General features: G+C 45.2%; 1 protein-coding gene across 4 annotated transcripts in view; it reads left to right on the top strand.

Moving 5' to 3' along the window:
• The first annotated feature begins 77 nt into the window (after nucleotides 1–77).
• Nucleotides 78–12,734, top strand: part of WDR59 (WD repeat domain 59) — a 47,615-nt gene continuing 34,958 nt past the window's right edge. For 2 of the 4 annotated variants that reach the window (XM_031505814.3, XM_021541080.4), the window contains exons 1-6: nucleotides 78–210; nucleotides 4,367–4,416; nucleotides 5,997–6,132; nucleotides 9,242–9,327; nucleotides 10,225–10,305; nucleotides 12,361–12,398. In XM_031505814.3, coding sequence (XP_031361674.1) covers nucleotides 157–210; nucleotides 4,367–4,416; nucleotides 5,997–6,132; nucleotides 9,242–9,327; nucleotides 10,225–10,305; nucleotides 12,361–12,398 — 445 coding nt within the window. In that variant the 5' untranslated portion in view covers nucleotides 78–156. The other 2 variants (XM_085589696.1, XM_077786341.2) reach the window with 2 other exon arrangements.

A 12,734-nucleotide genomic window follows, 5' to 3' on the forward strand; every position in this document is an offset into this window, starting at 1 on the left:
CCCGACCGGCTCCACGGGACTCGCTGCCCGTGTTCACCGGGCCGGGGGAGGTTGGGGGGGGGGGGTGGTGAGCGGCGGGACTACATCTCCCAGCAGTCCCCGCACAGCGCGCCGCAATGCGCAGGCGCGGCGCAGGCTCCGCCGAGGCGGCCCAAGATGGCGGCGCGCTGGAGCAGCGAGAATGTGGTGGTGGAGTTCCGCGACGCCCAGGTCGGGGGGCCCGGGGGCTGCCGCAGCACCGCGCCGCGGGGGCAGCCCCCTGCCGGCCCGTGACGAGCGGAGCGGGGGGAGGTCCCGGCCCGGGAGGGCGCGGCGGCCCCGCGGGGCCTTTCGGGGCTGAGGCGGTCCGGAGTCGTTTGCGCGGAGATAACGCCTTAATTCACGGGACACTTAATTTCTAATCTTAATTAGGTCTTGTATTTTTTTAAAATGCATTTTCAGGCCTAACATACGATATTGCCACTTCCCACACGTCTTTCCTCATTTCCTTTTGCTGGAGGAGCTCAAGGCCAGCGCGGATGGGGCCCTGAGCAGCCTGGGCTGGTGAAAGATGCCTGCGTGTGGCAGGGGGTTCGAATGAGAGGAGCTTTAAGGTCTCTTCCAACCCAAACCGGTCTATGCTTCTGTCACTTTTCACGGAGACTGTTACTGCTGTCTCACTGACAAATAAATTGCTGAGTGTTGTTGATTAAAATAAAAAGTGGCTTGTATTTTTTTTTTTTTTTGTAAATGGTAAAAAGGTCGGCTTTTGTTTTTGAAGCTGATGGTGATAGTAGAACTCCGCTCAGAGTTTGTTTGCTCACATGCTGTTGTAGAAGTTGTTCTTACATTCTTGGAAGTGTTCATGGCTAGGCTGGACAGGGCTTGAAGCAGCCTAGTGAAGGTGTTCCTGTCCGTGAGAGGGATTTGGAGCAAAATTATATTTAATGTCCCTTCCAACCCAAGGCATTCTAGGATTCTATGATTATGTTCTAAGAAATGTGAGGGTCTTATGGTGTTGGCAATAGCTTAACAAAACTAGATACAGTGGGGGAACTATGAGATACTTCAGCAGGAAAGCCAGAAAGATTAAAAAAAATAGGTCTGGAAGCTGTTTTGTCTCATTTGTCTTCTTGTGCTGGAGCAGTAAGGGCTCTGCCTTCTCCATTGCAAACAGAAGATTTGAATCCTGTGTTCTGCATCCAGCCTACCCTATGTAAGCTCACAAAGCTTTTCACTTTTGTGCCTCAAAAGCTTTGTATTAGTTTTCCTCCCAGAAGCATTAAAGCAGCCTTGTCTGCTACTGAGGATTTGTCCTCAGGAAACCAGTAATGAGATATGAGGGTACATCTTCCTACATCACAGATTCATGTTGCATCTGGCTCAGAAGACAGGAGGCCTCATGACTTTATTGCTTACTCATAATGTCTGCTGTGTGGGAGCAGAAGGGACAGGTGTTGCCACCCCGTGCTGCAGCAGTTGGTTTCAGTGTCATTCCTGCACTGGCACAAGCCTTGGCAGAGGGTGAGCCTGGGGGTTTCAGTCACTTTGCTTTACTCTGGTGTGATCTTCCTGGAGCTGTTCTGACCTGCCTGCTATCCCATATGAAACCAGAGCGCTGCTGTGGCTGGGACTGCCAGGCTGCTGCTTCAGGCTAAACTCATTTATATATTTGTGTCTGAGCTTATTTTTAAGCAGTCTGCAAAAACATTTTTGCAGGTGGGAAGCCTGAGCTTGAGAATTTGGAGCACCTTGGCTGAAATCATCCAGTACCAGTCTTGAGCTCTGTGTGTAGGCCACACTATGTCCATAATCTCTACCCTAAGAACAACTTAAATGGAAACAAGAATCAAAAGAGTGGGCAGGTGTTACATTTATAGCCAGTACACCTCTGGGAGCCCTGCAGTTGTCTTTGTTCACCATGCTAGAGTGTGTCATGCGAAAGCTACAGCACCCAACCTGTAGCACATCAGAAAATCACTGTGTGTTTTGAGGCCTGTGGTACCTACAAGTGTCATTTTTCTGTACAAGCTGACAGAGGTAGCACTCTGTGTATTGATTTGAACAGGACCCACAGGCTCTTCTTGGGCTGTTTGCACTATCAAAAGGAGACCAAAACTCACCCAGTGCTGAAATGGAACCATTTGTACCAACTTCGTGTGGATGGGAGGTTAGGTATGCAGGGAATTGGTATTGCTTGTTAAGAGTTTGCAGCTCTTGAAAAACACCACCATAGCTATGTCAAATTGGGTTGGTGTGTTGCCTCTCAGGTGGAGAGAATGAAGCTAATTTGAAAACTAATGAAAGTTCAGACATGAAAAGGAGTTTCCCTTGGCTTGCCTGGCAGAAATCAAGCAAAATGCAAAAGTAGATGCTCAAAGTCTGAGAAGATGCTGCCTGGACTGTGGGTTCAGAGCAGGTTCTCAAACGTGTAGTGCTCCTGCTGTGCTTACTGATGTCATTGTTTTTCATGAACAGCAGTTTTAGCTATCCACAGTGTTGTTTTAGGACAAAAACTGCTTTCAGGTTGGTTTGTTCAGTTTCAACTCCCCCGTTCTGGAAAGCTGTGCTGTGAAGACTGACGTATCACTATACCAAGTGCATTAAATGACAGCAGTTTGGTTTTTTTTCCTGTGCCTAGATAAGGCTCTTGTATCATGGGGAACTGTTTGTTGCTGTAAAACAACTTAATTTGTGACCCATCAGAGTAGCAGCCTGACATGTGAAACTTTTTACATCATTCTGATTATTTTATGATGCTTGGTGCCTGGAAGAAACAGTTTACCAGTGTTCATTATTGAAAACAATTTGTAAGGACTTAGGAGATCCTGGTGCTAAGACTAGAAAAAATAAACTTGTATAGGAAATTATCAATCTTTTTTTTTTTCTGTCTTGAGAAAGATGGCTCCAACTGTATGAAATATTTCTCCTGACGAGCTCTTTATCACATGAGAAACTCTGATTATTGTAGTGGCTTTAGTGATCCGCATTTTAATTTCTCAGAAGAAAAATGTGTACCATCTGGGCAAATTTCTTTCTTCAGATAATTTGTTTTGTTTGGTTAGTTGTTTTTTGTTTTTTGGGTTTTTTTTTACTATAGATTCAGTAACCTACTTTTTGCAGGTTTTATTCTGTGTTTTGCAAGGTGCTGTGGAGTCTAGAAAGCTGGAATTATTTCCTTATCATTTAGAGATCTTAAAACTAGCTGTTTATTTACAACATTAGCTTTAGGACTGGGGAAACCTTGCTAGAAGATTGGATTTGCTGCTTAGGAAAAAGTAATGAAAGGGAGCTGTTCCTGGAACAGTAAAAGTGGAGAAATAGGGTTTGGTTTACCATGAGCTCCTGCAGAAGCTCTGCAGGCAGCAGTAGCTGTTTGACATGTGGTCTCTAGAGAAGAATGGGTCCTTGATGCTGTTTTACCCTCACTTGGGGTATTTGCAAGGAGAGGATGGGCCTTGGCTGAAAAAGCTCAGAATTTGTGATGGATCTGTCAGATCTGACTGAAATGGTGTGGTAGTTCTGTGTTGTCTGTCAGGTTTTAGTAATGCTTGTAAGTAGTAACTGTGGGACATCCTGAAGTCTTGTTACATCCATGCTGAGAGCACTTAAAATCCTGAACAGCAGCAGGAGATAACATCCTGAGCCTTCAGAGAGGTGGCTTTGAAGATGACAGCAGTTAGTGTGAAGAATGTGGGGCATATTCTCATTTTTGCACTGTGAATGCTCAAAACTCTATTGAAGTCATATCTATGTTTATGGGCTGAACTGTTCAGCTTTCCAAGTAAAGTCTTCCTTTAGTCTCTTGGCATTTAAACAAGATCAGTTCATTCTGCACAAAAAGAGGGTGAGACAATATCCAAACAGTCCTTTTAATTATTTTTTTTTTCCTAATGTCCTTTAAGTTATCTCATAGCCTTCTTTACCAGCAATGTCAAGTCAATTCTGATGCCTCTTGGCCACCTCTCCTTTTTGGAGACCAGCCATACACAAATGGTTGCACTTCTGTCTCCCAGTACATATGTAATGAAATCTGTCCCTGCAATGAAAGAGACTGAGAAAGCTCCTGAGCAGGAGCAGAGGCTGATTAATACAGATTATTAGAGATTGCTGATTGAAAGGCTGCAGCTGTGATTGCCATGGCAGGGAGAAGGGAGCAAGGTCTTAGTGCTCATGATGTTGTCTGCCAGGTTTTGTTTTCAGTTGATGCTAAGAGATGTTTCTGTGTGCTGTCCTGCATCCCAGAATCAATCACTATACCCGCTGCCCCTCTGTGCTACTTTAAGGGGATGTTACTTTCCTGAACTCCTCCCTAGAGCCATTTGTTTGACTGAGCAGCTGCTCTGACAGGTATGATTTAATTTTGTTCTGTGTTTCTCTTGAACAGGCGACTGCGATGTCAGTGGATTGCCTGGGACAGCGTGCTGTGCTCTCGGGGTGAGTGTGACAGTCCCTGTTGGAAGTGTGACAGTCATTTCCACAAACCAGACCAGCAGTCTTTAGGCTGACCTTAGCTGGAGGGTTGATGGATTGTTTCAGAAAGGTGCAGCTGTATTTTGTTCAAGGTTTAATGAAACTGATTCTGGGTCATGTTCCCTATGGGATACAGATTGGAGACAGCAACAAGAGCACAATAAAACACTGGTGTGGCTTTCTTGGTAAATTCCTTCCCAAATCCCCATATAGGAGATGGAGCATCATGAAGTACTATTTGGATTGTCTTGAAATACAACTAGATTATTTCCTAACAAAACTTGTGTCAAATATTCCCACGGGGCTGTCTGACCTGCTTCTCTGCTGGTTCAGTGTGGGATGATACTCACAGACACAGTAGGTGCCACAGACTTCCAAGTTGCCCAAGTTTCTGGGAGAGTGTGGTCTTATGTATCCACCTCCAGAACAAGTCTTCAACCAGCTCATCGGTGCCTTTCCAGCTCATGCTTTTCAGTACTAACAGCTATTCCTGTCCCCCTGTCAGTGACACAATTGACACACCAATTAAGATGTTCATTTCAGAATCTTGTGAGTGTAGCTGATCTTTGGTCAGCCTTCAAGGAACCGAGGCCTTTGGTACAGGTTGAAGCAGTGCTTGCTTCCATGTCAACCCTTAGTCTGGCAGTGCTGCACAGGAGTAACAGGAGGAATGGCCAGTGCTCAGAGCAGCTGTATGGTCACTTTGCAGCTGAGAGATGATGCTCATGTGGGTAATTATGTAGGGTTCATTATGTTTTGATGCTGGTCCTCCATAGGGTTCAGCTAGCTCACAATTATTTCTGGGCAGTTTCTCTTGCTTGTAAGATGAATCACACAGAATGATACCTTGCTTTGTGGGGAGTTGGCCACATCCACCATGATGTATAAGCTCAGGTTTGCCACCACGCAGAATTATTTCTGCTGCAAATAGAGTTAGCTCAGGTAAGTAATGGAAACAAATCTGTGCAGGACTGTGTCCACCCACGTTAACAAACTGCTGCAGCTGAACATGAGCTCTGTGCAGGTGTTTCTGTACTGTTGGTGGAACCAAGCCCTCAGACTGGTGTGGAAAGAAGCACCCACGTAGAATCTTTGTCAAGGCTCATTAACTCTTGCTCAGAGCAACCTATCCAGGCTGAAGCTGTTGAATTGCACTCCCAAGCATGTGCCACTTAGGCTCTACTGCTGCAGCATTAGGCCTGCAAAGCCTGTTTGAATGTGTTTGCACCATTTTCCAGAGCTTCCTTTTGTATCCAAGTTGTCTGGGTTTTTCTGCGGTGTAAGGTATCTGACATTTGCAGATCCTGTTTATTTTCAGCGTGTCTTGTCTTTGTTGGGGGGTCGTGGGGTTTTTTTAAGTACATTTTGAAGTAGGTAGTCAAATGTAGTCACTATTTTCAGGAATAATGTTTTCACTTGTCTCATGAAATGCTTCACTTTCACTTCTTGTGCCTCTAGACACAAGGCTGTAATCTCCATGTGAGCTTGGGGTTTTGAGGTCAGTCCTGTGAGACGCAGCCCCTTTGTGTCTGTGTGTCTTGCAGCCGCCGTTTCCTCTACATCGTCAACCTGGATGCACCAAACGAGGGTCACCGGAAGATCTCCCGGCAGAGCAAGTGGGACATTGGGGCGGTGCAGTGGAACCCCCATGACAGCTACGCCTACTACTTTGCAGCTTCAGTAAGTTCACTCGTTTTAAAAGCTGTAACTCATCGTTTTCCCTGGTCTTTCTTTCATGGGTGAGCCTCTGCAGAGCTGGAAGGCTGTGTGGAGCTGGCACAGACATGCTTCTGCAAGTCACATTGCAAGATCAAGGCCTAACTCTGATTTACTGCCAGCGAGGTGTTCTGCTGGATGGCTCTCAGTTATTAGTTGCATCTAGTTTTGCTTGCTTGTCATTTACAAAATGCTTTGCCAAATAAATCAAGCATCCACATGGTTCTTTTCTGGAGGGAAGTGCTCTCTTTCTGATTTCTAGTCTGAGATTTGTGCACTTCTTGAATTTCTTGCTCTTTGCTGTTTTGTTTTCACCTCCCTACCTTGCTGCTTGGCTGTGGTGCACCAGGCAGTCTGTAAATAGCACAGGTCAATACTGGCTTGTAGCTTGGGGTTTGCAGCTGGGTGTGGACTGTATGAGTGAGGAGTTCCATGAGGCAGTGGGTTGGGCTGAAGAAGCAGTAATAGCTGTGTGAGACTGAGTGCAGTTTTCAGCTCTGCTCTGTACTTGGTCTGTCATGCTCTGCAGCTTGTTCACCCCAGGCTCTGAGCTCTGCCAATGGAAATCTCGGCCATCACCCACAGCACCGTGGCAACTGGCACCAGCCAGGTGCAGACTGTTTCCAGAGTGAGCTGCCTTTTCTGCTGTGCTGTCTGCTTTTATAACCTGAGAGTCCTGGATTAGCTAGGGATGGAGAAATCTCTCCATCTATTCTTTTGAGAAACACCTAGTTGGAGGTGATTTCTTAGGATTTTTGTTCCTTTTGCTTCCTGGATTTGCTGTTTTTAATTAAAGGCAGTTTTAAAAGTGGACTGGTGCTATCAGCTGGGACCCTGTTTGCTCTCTGACATTCCCCAGCCTGTCACTTTTCAGCTCTGACACATGACTGATGTCTTAAAGGTGCCTTCAGCAACAGTCTGCTTCTGAGCAGAGAGTTAGTAAAACTGGCAAAAAGGTGTCCTTCATTGCCACTTCGGGGTACAGTCTGTAGAAACCAAAACCAAGTAAGGAAGTGCACTGGGCAGGCCACAAATGGAGCAGGGAAGCTTCTTTTCACACACACTCTGAAGACAATATCCAGTGATGAGTTCATGCTGATCTGAGCAGGACCCTGCTGCAAAAGGGAGCTGTGCCCATCTCACCCATCTGAGCACTCCTGCCTCTTGCTGCTCTGAATGGATTCAGTGTGGAACAGTTGTTCCACATTGAAACGCGGTGTAGCTGGCATCAAACCTTGCTGCTTCTATTTATAAACAAAGATACAATGAAGATTTAAACATAGTTGCTGACACACACTGGTTGAGGAATCCCCAAGATGAGATCAGGCGGCTTTTTCAGTTTGGATCAAAAATACCACCTTTCAAGCCATTTCACTGTGTTGTAAACAGCCCAAGGGTCTTCCCCTTCTGCATCCCTGTGGATGGAAAAGGGATATAAAAGGCTGCCATCCTGTTTGCCAGCAGCATCTTCTGTTAATTGGAAGTGGTACAGGCAGAGAGGAATCTGTCCTTGTGTTTAGCTTCTTTCCAAAAGAGCTTGAGCAAGTTCTTTTGCTATGCTTGGCTGTGTCTGCCCTGTGGTTCAAGCACATTTTTGGGGACTCCTAAGCTGTTGTTTCAGAAATGGTGTTGTTTTCAATCCTAGATCCTTGTTTTTTCTTTTCAGATTCTTGAAGAGGGTGATTAAATTGTTGGAAGTGAATACTGATACTTAACGAAAATCACAGTTTTTTTAGAAAATGCTCCTGTTGGGAGGAGCAGTCTCTCTGGTGATCATTATCTTGTGTCTTGTCTCTGGAGTCCTGGGTAAATCCCATTGGGTAATTTCAATCTACCCTTTAAATACTTCTGTCAATGGGAAACATGCAAGCAGTTTTTTTTTGCCCTAAGCTATTGTGCAGCCCTGCTGTGAGAGCAGTTAGAGAAATGTCATATATTATTGCTGAGCTGGGATGAGACCTTTTATTTCAAAGAAAACTGTAATGTTTTATCTATCTGCAAGTTGAAATTCACACGAAGCAGCTTTGGGGTAGGAAGAAAATTCACCACCACAAAAAATAACTGCCACAAAAATTGTAATGTAACAGTTGGACTCAGTGCTTTTAGAGGTCTCTTCCAACCTCAACAACTGTGTGTTTCTGTGAAGTCTCTTATCTTTTGCCTCATCTACCTAAAAGTCTGAAAACAAGGGGCTAATGAAAATATTTTAAGGTCATGTTCTTTCAGGTTTTGCAAAATCTGCAAGAATTTCCAGTCATGATCAACTGTGCTTGGCACTCTGCATGCACCCACAAAGGCAATTCCAGTCCCAGAAAAATTAGACTTGGCCTGGCCTGAAGTGAACCTTGATTGAGACAGAACATGAATTTACAGCACAATAACTAGTTTCAAGTAACTTTGCATGTGGCTGCATTTGGGCAAGGTTTTATTCCTGGAATGAGTGAAAGAACCCTGACCAAAGTTGTCATTGATACATCTGATTTGCCATTGTTTTTTACAGGTAGTGATAAACACTTAGAGCTTTTCTCCTGGGCTGGCAAGGATTGGGGGAGTACCCTTGAGGAGGTGTCCTTGAAGCCATTAGACTGTATTGTTTGTGTTTGGCAATGGCCCTGATTATCCCAGAAGGGAACTGAGAGAGAGCTGAGGATAACCAGTGGTAATCCATCATCCCCCTCACCAAAACCTCCACTTGTGAGTTCGACAGACTGACAGGGTATTCCTGCAGAGAGAATTTGTCTGCCTGTTGCCTGCAGTTACAGCATGTTGTTAGGAAATAAAGACTCTGAGAACATAATTTCATGGAAAAAATTTGCAGTGTGGGATTTTTTTTCTCCCTTTCTAGTTTATCTCAAGTTTTAAGTGGGTGTAATTAAAGTGTAAGCTTTTGAAAGTCCTTGCAGCCTGTATTTCATCTTTGCTCTCCTGCTTTGGGCAAGGACTTGGCTAATCACAGCATGACTCATTGTTAACTGAGGTTGTTCAAAGTGAAGGGAACCTGTTCCTAACACACAGATCTGTGTTCTACCTTGTTGGCCTGAGACTGTCTCTCCTTTCTTCCATCTAATTGCAGAGCAATCAGCGCGTTGACCTGTATAAGTGGAAGGAAGGTAATGGGGAAGTTTGCACATCTCTGCAAGGACACACACGTGTGATCAGGTGAAGAGCAAAAAATGCTGTGGTCTGCTGAGTGGAAAATAATGCATTGTTTCATTGAAGCTGAATGTTTTGGTCCTGGCCCTGCTCAGGCTCTGCTCTGAGCCTGTTTTTACTCACTTCTCTGGACTGGACTGCCTTCCCATTTGGTGATGATGTCATGTGTGAAGTGGTTCACCCTCTCATGGCTCCCCCAGTTTATCAACTTAGCCCTTGATAGCTGAAATGTCATTGCCTTAGGCTGCTGTCCTTGTAAAGAGTAGCAGCCATCATCTGGGAAACAGCATGTTTATTAAATTGAATCCCAGCTATGTTTCTGTGTGATAGCAGCTTAATTAAGGCAGGTAATCCCAAAGACCAAGTTAGAGAATGTTACAGTGGTGCAGAGGAGATTTTTGCCTGTTGTTTTAAGGTCGCATTTCAATGCTGGGTTGGAAATGCAGTTGAGGGACTGCTTTTACTCAAGCTCCTGACTGTGGGAAGTATTTGCAGCCCTTGAAATGACAGTTGTTTGGGCTGACTGGAGGCTGTTTGTGTCCCAGGTGCACTTGGTGTTCCCAACAGGGAGGCATCCCAGAGTGAGGAGCTGATGCCAAGGATGTGTGGTTACTGAGAACTCTTTGAGACAGTGTCCCTTTGCCTGGAGGGGAAAGAGCACACACACAGTAGCTGTAAAGTTCAGGACTAGGAGGATGCTTCACTGGAATTTACTTAGAAGCATTTCATTGCTTCTTGGAATTTACTTAGAGAAATTATTAAGATCTTGCTTTTTACTTTAAAAGTTTCAGTAGATGTCATGGAGTTGATGTGAAGTTGTTGGAGAATGTACTGGCAGCTTGTGAAAAGTTGATGCAGCATCTGTGTGCTTTTCTTTGCTGATCTATGATTTTGCATTTGCAGTGACCTGGACTGGGCAGTGTTTGAGCCAGACCTACTGGTCACCAGTTCTGTGGACACATACATCTATATCTGGGACATCAAGTAAGAATCAGTATGTTTCTGCATTTTGGGGAAATCACTAGGACTCTTTTCTGTAATTATCAGCTTGCAGGGCAAAGCACGCCCTGATGGCTGCTGCTCTTTAGCTGTGCTTCCAGGGGCTTCAGCTATTTCCCATTGTCTCCAAGATGACTTCTGCCCCCCTATTTTCAAGCCAGTTCAGAGTCAGTGATGGGCAGTAGAGTGGTACAGTTAAGCTTTAACTGTCTGGCTTCACTCCTTGCCCACTTCAGATATTTCCTTGGGGGCTTTTCCTGGAGCCCAAGGTTGTTCCTCAACCTGCTGGGGTTATTTTAGCTCAGTTAATGAGCACCATTTCATGATCCTATAGCCATTTTCTACTAAATTCATTTATTGTTGCTGGTTCTCCCACAGTGATGGGAAGACTGACAATGGTATTCAGGAAGGTTTTCCTGTTTGTACCTTCCCTTGTTTCCTGGTGTTGCTTTCTGCTATGAGTATTTTCAGGGTAGCAGGTATTTCCAAGTATATGTCCAAATCTAAGCCGTAGATTTTACACCTGAGAAGCAAGGAGCTGCGACTGGGACTGCTGGGTTCTCTTGCTAGCTCTACAGCTCTTTATGACCCCCAGCAAATCATATTGTTCCTCTCTGCCTCCCTTGCTCAGTTATAATAGGAGGATAATTATATAACCCCACTGCACCAGGCTACCCGGAGGCTTGCTTAGTTCCTATGAACAAGCACTTAGATCCTTGCTTAAATGGTGCTTGAGAATGACAATATATTATTAATGTGTAATTAAAAGACATGGAGATACAATAACTGCCGGTTGTTTTCCTGTGATACTATCTTAATGCCAAGAAGAAAAAGTAGAGATGTCTGAAGGTTGTTAGCAGAACTCCTCCTTTAACTCTATTGTGCCCTTCCATTGTTTTGTGTCTGCCTGTATCACCTGCCCAGAACTGCTTCCTTAGGCAGTCTCTGACAGCCTCTACATCCCACTTGTGCTGGAAAAGGCTCTGAGCTTGCTGTGCCACTGAGGTGCTGGTGCTGCTGGCCTCCAGCAAATGAACACCCTGCTGAAGTGACTGTCTCTAATGACACCCTAAGGAGGTAGTCCTGCTGTAAGGGCAGCTGGAAATTCCCCACTTAATTTGCATACAAAATAACTTTTTGATTAAGCAGGAATTCTTGGAGGGAGAGGTGCAGTCCATTCCAGAAAATGTTCTGCTTTTCAGCAAACAGAAAAAGCTGAAGACAATATTCCTTATTTTCACTCTTACTTTTCATGGAAGAACAGGTGAAATCCTGAGGAGCAAGGCCAGGAAGTAAGTTATTGCCTTGATCTATGCCCTGGCTGCTAGGAGATGTCATGGTGCCACACTGGTTTCTGCTGCTGCAGAATTTGGTTTGTAGACAGACAGACTTTAGTCTGCACACAGCTGGGCTGATTTTCCACTAATTTTGTTATATGCTAGACATGAAGTTTTTGCTCTGTAGTAACTATTCCATCTGCTTTGAATCAGGATCTGCAAAGGCTCCACAAATACATCCAAGTGGCTTTTGTTGAGTGCTTCCAGAGCTCTGTTTGTTCCTTTAATCCTCCTTGGAAAGATTGTTTTGTTGCTTCCCACAGCAACAATTCATGAGCCCTGTTTCCTTGCCTACCCAGTTGCAATATGCCACACTTTGTGTATGTTTCTCCTCCCTCTAGTCCAGTCCAACTCTGTCTTCTGTCTTAAACTTCTTGCTGCATGTGCTGACAAGACAGGATTGTAAAATGGTTTGGGTTGGAATGGACCTTAAAAATCTAGTTCCATCCCTGTGCCAAGTGCAGGTACACATCTTTCAGTAGACCAGGTTGCTCCAAGACCCATCCAGCCCGGCCTTAAATACTTCCAGGACAGTTGTCCTCCAGCTGGTCACCTTTATTCCATTTAATGCTGGTGTATTTTGGTAAGCAGGAGGTACACTAGGTCTGAAGGCAGCAATAACCTTAGTGCTGGAATATCAGGGAGCTCGCTGGGAAGGCTGGACTGTGCTGTGTGTACTTACAGTGGCCACATTGTATTTCAGAGACACCAGGAAGCCCACGGTCTCACTCTCTGCAGTTGGTAAGTCTGATGTGTGTGATGTAGGCATTAAACAACATTATTGTTGCATGCCCCTACCCTTATTCCTCCCTCCCTTGTTGCTCCAAGGCCAGGCTTGGCAAAGTGCAGGAGTGCCACCATGTGTGATTGTCCCATGTAGGAGCAGCCTGAGAGGCTCCAGTTCACTTCTGTTAGAGAAGCAGAATCCAGAAGAGATGTGGAGCCCCTTGAGGTCCCCAGGCATGGTACTTGGAATTGCTGCCCTGACATTGGTGAATGGCCACATAGAGCTTCCTCCCTGCTTAACCACCTTGCTGCACTGCTTGTCCTGGGTTGCTTGTCTGTAATTTTCTCATG

The sequence above is a fragment of the Lonchura striata genome, chromosome 11 (genome assembly GCF_050655825.1).
Source record: "Lonchura striata isolate lonStrDom1 chromosome 11, ASM5065582v1, whole genome shotgun sequence".
NCBI lineage: Eukaryota > Metazoa > Chordata > Aves > Passeriformes > Estrildidae > Lonchura > Lonchura striata.